At 35.0% G+C, this 6,569-nt stretch overlaps 1 protein-coding gene across 1 annotated transcript in view; it reads left to right on the top strand.

Moving 5' to 3' along the window:
• Positions 1-6,406, top strand: part of LOC111087818 — a 15,876-nt gene extending 9,470 nt beyond the window's left edge. Inside the window, exons 2-3 of the mRNA XM_022395853.1 lie at positions 1,254-1,461; positions 6,120-6,406. Coding sequence (XP_022251561.1) covers positions 1,254-1,461; positions 6,120-6,223 — 312 coding nt within the window. The 3' untranslated portion in view covers positions 6,224-6,406. The remainder of the gene's footprint in view (positions 1-1,253; positions 1,462-6,119) is intronic.
• The last annotated feature ends 163 nt before the right edge of the window (positions 6,407-6,569 follow it).

The following is a 6,569-nucleotide window of genomic DNA, read 5'->3' as shown; positions in this document are numbered from 1 at the left end:
TCACGTATTAGATTATCATGCACTTTACCCAGCTACCTGCGTGATAATCTAATACGTGACACACGTAGCTGGGTAAAGTGCATGATAATCTAATACGTGACACACCTTTACCCAGCTACGTGTGTCTTAATTATTCTTATCCAATAAAAAGTATTTTTGAGGAAACATAATTTTTATAAGGGTTCAAAAAATCGATTCTTCAACTTCTCAAAAATCCCTAGTGGACTTTACTTTTTAAGGTCATAGGATATTTCATTCACTCCAACCCTCCCACCTTCACAAAATACTACTCTCCCTTTTTGTTGTCGATCAGTCTTTTCGACGTAAACTATATCAAATAGTAAACTGCAGCAACGTTTATACATTTGAGATTCTTTATCTAGTTTGAGCATGGGTAATATAATCTGATTCTGTAGTCAATTCACAGGATAAATTCCAAAAACAAAAAAATTATTTTCATTTAACCAAAAGTTTTGAGCAATAAGAAATAAGGTTCTTTGGGCAATAAAAGGGGGGGGGTGGACAGAGATAGTGTAATAAACCAGGTAGTGTTGGATGGTGTAACAAACCAGGTAGTGTTGGACAACACTAATTAACAAAGAGGTTCCGCAGTCAACAATGAATTTGAGCATTATTGTTATCCCAATATTCTTTAGCAAAGCTACAATAGATAAACAAAGTTTTATAGTTCTATCACCGCTTAGGTTGTATAGTTGACTTGTACGAATTTTCATTTCATAAAAAAAACAAAAAAAAAACATAAGCATCCTATAAGTTTGTAACCTCGAATATTGTAGCCAACCACCAACTTTAGTTTCGTTGTACAGTAAAATAAAACTTTCTTCAACCAATCTCACATTTTAACATTGATAATTAATAAACTGAAAGAGAGAGAGAGCGAGAGAAAGGCTTACCAACAACAATGACAAGGCATGACCTAGTGGCTAGAGCACTCGACTCGGAATCTGTGGATCACACGTTCGAATCCCATTACCGAACATGCTTTTAACCGCGGGGACATTATAATATGACGGTTAATTCTCTATCCGTTAATAAAAAGCAGTCCAAGAGTTGGGTGTTAACTAAAAGCCTTCCCCTCTAGTTTATCATTTTAAAATATGGGGCGACTAGTGGATATAGTCCTCGAGTAGTTTTGAACGAAATTAAATAAATAAACAAACAAAACCATTATATGAAAAGATGATACTCGTTAACCACGTTTCAAGCATGCCTTTTTTCCCCCCTTTTTTTAGACCATGCGACTCTTCAACTCATTTCTGGGTATTGGCTGTCTCCTGGTGGGGATATGCTGTAGTATGCCAGTGAAAGTATATCCTCGTACCTATCTGGATATGGTGGAAGCCTTTAATCCAGGATTAACTTCTTTCGATGGTGACAACCGCATCGAAGAAGACATGTTGACTATCCAAAATAGAATGAAGCAAGAACGAAAGAGAACAGGTAAGTGTGTTAAACAGGTTTCGTTGACAAGGGATCAAACCTTAAACTGAGCAACGAGGTTCAAAGCTGGAATAAAATTTTGTAATACTTTGGTTGCCTTTTCTAAGCGTAAAAGCACATATGATGTATTGTGTAACATAACCCCCCCCCCCATATATGATATATGGTATATAATAATCCCCCCCTACTCCCCCATATAGCTCCTCTAATTCTTTCACTATAGAGTCAGGCTTAAGGAGTTATGAACACTACCCCCCCCCCATATATGATATATGGTATATAATAAACCCCCCCCCCCCACTCCCCCATATAGCTCCTCTAATTCTTTCACTATAGAGTCAGGCTTAAAGAGTTATGAACATACCCCGGTATAAAACGTTTTGATGAAAAGGGTCAAATTCATTGAAGTTCCCCCAAATTAGATTTACGTTTACACTTCTAGGAACTTTTTCAAAGTAAAACTACGACGAAATACAATAAATATAATGGCCTGAGTATTTATTGTTTCGTTCAAAATGATAGCTACCTGAATTTGTCTTCAAAAACTACAGATGTTTATTGAAAATCATACAGTTACTCCAGTTTATCCTGCCTTCATTCTAGTTTGAGATTTAGTTGACTGGATTTGTTTAAAGTTTGAAGTTGCACTCCAATGGGTCAGCAGCAAGTTTACGGACGTGCAGCGCTACATTTAGTGTTCGATTCCCCGCGCTTGAAAAAACAAAAGCAAATAACCCATTGTGTAGCTTTTCGCTAAAACAAACTAACAAACATTTAAAGTTTGAAAATATAATACAAATGAAGTGGCGCGCGCATCTAGTCGGCTTTGTTTTTCTGGAAATTTAAAATGCCAATTTTGAGAAGAAGGTCTGCATATCCGAAGACAATGTTACAAATATCCAGCCTAATGGTGTAGATTTTACCAAAATTATAGTACAGAACTAAGGGTTTAAACAGATTAACTTCTTACTATGAATTCATAATAATTATTATTTGGTTATAGAAAATATCAATTCCCTTGTCCTTGAAAGAAGTGATTGTAGTAATGTTTTTCCCCATTTAAAATAATTACTTTGAAATATTTATTACAAGAAATTAAGCCCCCAGTGGCACAGCGGTATGTCTGGGGACATATAACGCTAGAATCCGGGTTTCGATACCCGTGGTGGGCAGAGCACAGATAGCCCATTGTGTAGCTTTATGCTTAATTAAAAACAAACAAACAAACAAACAAGAAATTAACTAAAATTACACTAAAAGCACTAAATCTTCCCTTTGGCACTTATTTTGTAACCAAATACAAATATACTGTCAATTAGAAATTGAGAAACAAATTTATTTACAACTTCTGAGACATATTACCAAAATTCTATATTCCACGGCGTGGACGTTGGTGTCTTAGTACGTCCCATCAATTCCATTACAAAACGTCCCTAACGTAATAAAGTTTGAAAAATTAAGATATACCTGTTTACGACGGATTGCTTAAAAGTACGTAGGATGATAAAATACGGGTATCACTAATCTTATCCTTAATAATTGCTTAAAGTATTTATATGTTGCAACCATTCCGTGAATTACTAAACCCAATGTTATATGTAAAAACTCAACATAATGATACGTTCGTAATGTATTGTACAGTAAAAACGTAACACATAATGTATTGTAACAGTACTTAATGAAATTATTGGCTTACTTAGATAAACCCCCAGTGGCACAGCGGTATGTCTGCGGACTTATACTGCTAAAAACCGGGTTTCTATACCCGTGATGGGCAGAGCACAGGTAGCTCTTCGTGTAGCTTTGTGCTTAATAACGAACAACAACCTTGCTTAGATAACAGTAAAATCTTACAAAACAGAAAAGTGAAAATAAGATAAGTTAACAAAAACTCTGTATAAATCCACATTTTAATCTAAACTACAGTCAGTAAATATCTTCCTTTTAATGATTTTATCTTGTTTTATACACTCTGTGGATATTAGTAGTAAATATTTCGAAAACTATTTTACGTCCATTTTTCTATAATTCTAGTCCACGTTTATTTCTCTAAACTTCATAGTAAAAAAAACTGCCTATATATGCAAACCAGTGTTCCCAAGTTTTTAATTTCACACGTTAATTTTTTCACCTGTAGAGGAAATACAGCTGTGCATAAGCAGTGTTCCATGTTATCTCATTTATAAACAATGTAATATTTTTCCCCAAAATCCTTAAGTTCTGAGTGTATCATGAACCTAATTAAATGACTTAAATCAGTTTAAATGAAGAAGAAACAGATAAGTTTGAAAAGTGAAAAAAAACTGTTTTTGATTGTTTCTTTCAAACTATTGTTATTGAGTTATTTTCTAGTTTGTGTCAAGCAAAAAGTTTTTGAAATTATTATTATTATTATTAGCATTCAAACAACTGAAAGAGGGCGCTTTGCTTCATAAGTGGTCAATAAATTGAAAAATAATTTGAAAATTAAGAAGTGATGAGTTTAAGGTAATTGCTGGTCAGTAAAGAGATGAAAATATCACTCACGTATAAGATTAATAGGAGAAATAGAATTTAAAGCCAACGTATGTTTTATAACTAATAAATTAAACATTTTCAGGCTTCTACAATTACTTTTTCGTTTCATTAAGGATAACAACGAAGCTGTTAAAAATGGGACCGCTTACAAAACAATTCGTAATGTTTACAACTTTTCCATACACGCCTTAATACCTGTAGTTTGCCCGGTCTGTCTGGCATGGTCTGAGGGGTTTACGACACTCGACTCCCAATCTTGGGGTTTCAGGATCGAAACTCTTCGCCAAATCGTGCTCGCCCTTTCAGCCGTGAGGGCATTATGATGTAACGGTCAATCTCACTATTCCTTGGTAAAGTGTAGCCGAAATTTAGCGTGGGTGATGTTGACTTGTTGCCTTCTTTCTAGTCTAATCCCCGTCCCACCAAACATGCTCGCCCTTTCAGCCGTGGGGGCATTATAATGTGACGGTCAATCCCACTATTCGTCGGTAAAAGAGTAGCCCCAAGCCGAACTCAAAGTACCTGTTAGGCAAAGTTTGTTAGTTAAATTTCGCACCCACCTACTCGGGGGCAATCTACTTTAATTTTAAAGTGATAGACTAGAGAGATTGTTTGTTTGTTTGTTTTTGAATTTCACGCAAAGCTACACAAGGGCTATCTGCGTTAGCCGTCCCTAATTTAGCAGTGAAAGACTAGAGGGAAGGCAGCTAGTCATCACCACCCACCGCCAACTTACTCGTCGAAACTCCTTTTGTAAAACATTACCTCTCTATTTAAAGCATAATTTCGTTTTATACCTTGTTTAAGTCACGCTATTATTCTTTTTCTGTTATGAAACACTAATTATTATATTCTATGTTATCTATTTTATCTGTGTTAAACATATTTTACACTTTCCAGGCTGCATGTAAAAGATACATACATTTATTATAAACCCTTACATAGTAACCATGTAAACAAACATATATATATATATGTACACAATAGGCTATCGATGCTCTGCCCGCCACGGGTATCAAAGCCCAATTTCTGGCGTTGTAAGTCCACAGACATACCGCTATGCCACTGGGAAGTATTAAAAATTAGTAATATAATAACTATTGCATTGACTTATCTTAAACCAGTGAACTTGAATGCAAAAACAAAACAAAAAGTACATTATTATCACGGTCTTATTGCGTGCAAATATAGATCAATGCATTCAAAATAATTGCATTTATTAGAATATTTACACTTACAGCTTTGAATGGAGTTACTTTTAAAGCGTTCTAAGTTATATATATATAACTTATGTTTTGGGTGCATGACCCTCAGAGGGGTAATGTAATTATGATAGTGACTTTACATAAATTGTTGTTGTTTTGTTGTTGTTTTTTACATTGGAGTAAAGTTACAACAATTTATATTCAATTGTATTTGGAATATCCGAAGTCGAAATAATTAAATCATGAATCATTTAAAGTATAGTTGGAAAATTATAACGATGAATTATTAAAAAACAAAAATAACAAAGATACTGGTATAATCTAGTTGAAACCGACAGCAAAAGTAAAAGAACTAAAATTACTTGAAACCTATTGGAGATCTATACAAGGTTTCACTCTGTAAACACCTGACAGTCCAAACTTTAGTCTTACTTAAACAGACAGTAGCGATTCTGTAACCCATATTTTTTAAAATGTTTAAATGTAGCAGCAAATTTGGTCGAATATCTAAACAGCTCTGATGACACTGTTTTCAGAGAAGAACCTAGCTGAAGCCGACAAGGTAAATAAATATACGCTCTAAAACAATTGGCAGGAATCATAATTTCAACTTTTACTTAGTTCAGTTGGAGATAGTTTGGGGGATGCGTGGCTCGTGTAATGCTTTATTTTAACAGGACATCATGCTTTGATTACATAATTACAGCATATGATGGATTGTAAACAGTGTTAACAAATCACTGAAAGTTTCGGTTTAACCTGATAAGGTAATTACATTACGACTTTTTGTTTCTGTCATGTGACATCTTAGTTTCGATAATTTGTGCTAAATCCCCCCCACAAAAAACAACAACAACAAAATTCAATAATTCGTTGATTATAACTACCAGATTACCCATTATATCATTTCAATTACTTTTACACTCTGTTTTTTAGCTACCATGGGAGTGGACCTGCCCGATTACATTCTGCACTACAAGAGCGGATGGCCTGATCTGTCTTCATTCAGAGATAGGATGCAGAAGAGTGGACGAAGATAAAATTTAGTTCCGACTTTAAAATTATATTTTATCTGTTAGAAGCTGTGTTTTACTCCCCCCCCCCTCTTCCTCCACATCTTTGAACAAGAGAGACAAAGTTTCCATGTTCTTTAGTGTGTAATCCGGTACACATTTGTGTGATAAGTTCAAATAAATGCCCTAAATCAGCGGGTAAAAGCATAACTTAGCGTTATACATCCAGTGTGTGTGTGTTTCAGTTGATATACATTTTATTAAGGGTCTGGCATGTACTGGTGGTTAAGGATCTCGACTCGCAATCTGCGTATCACGGGTTCGAATCCAAGTCGCCGAACACAATCGGCCTTTCAACCGAGAAGGCGTTATA

This window comes from Limulus polyphemus, unplaced genomic scaffold, assembly GCF_000517525.1.
Source record: "Limulus polyphemus unplaced genomic scaffold, Limulus_polyphemus-2.1.2 Scaffold2695, whole genome shotgun sequence".
In the NCBI taxonomy this organism is placed as follows: Eukaryota; Metazoa; Arthropoda; class Merostomata; order Xiphosura; family Limulidae; genus Limulus; species Limulus polyphemus.
Note: the sequence above shows the minus strand (reverse complement) of the source record. Positions and strands in the feature narration are given on the sequence as shown.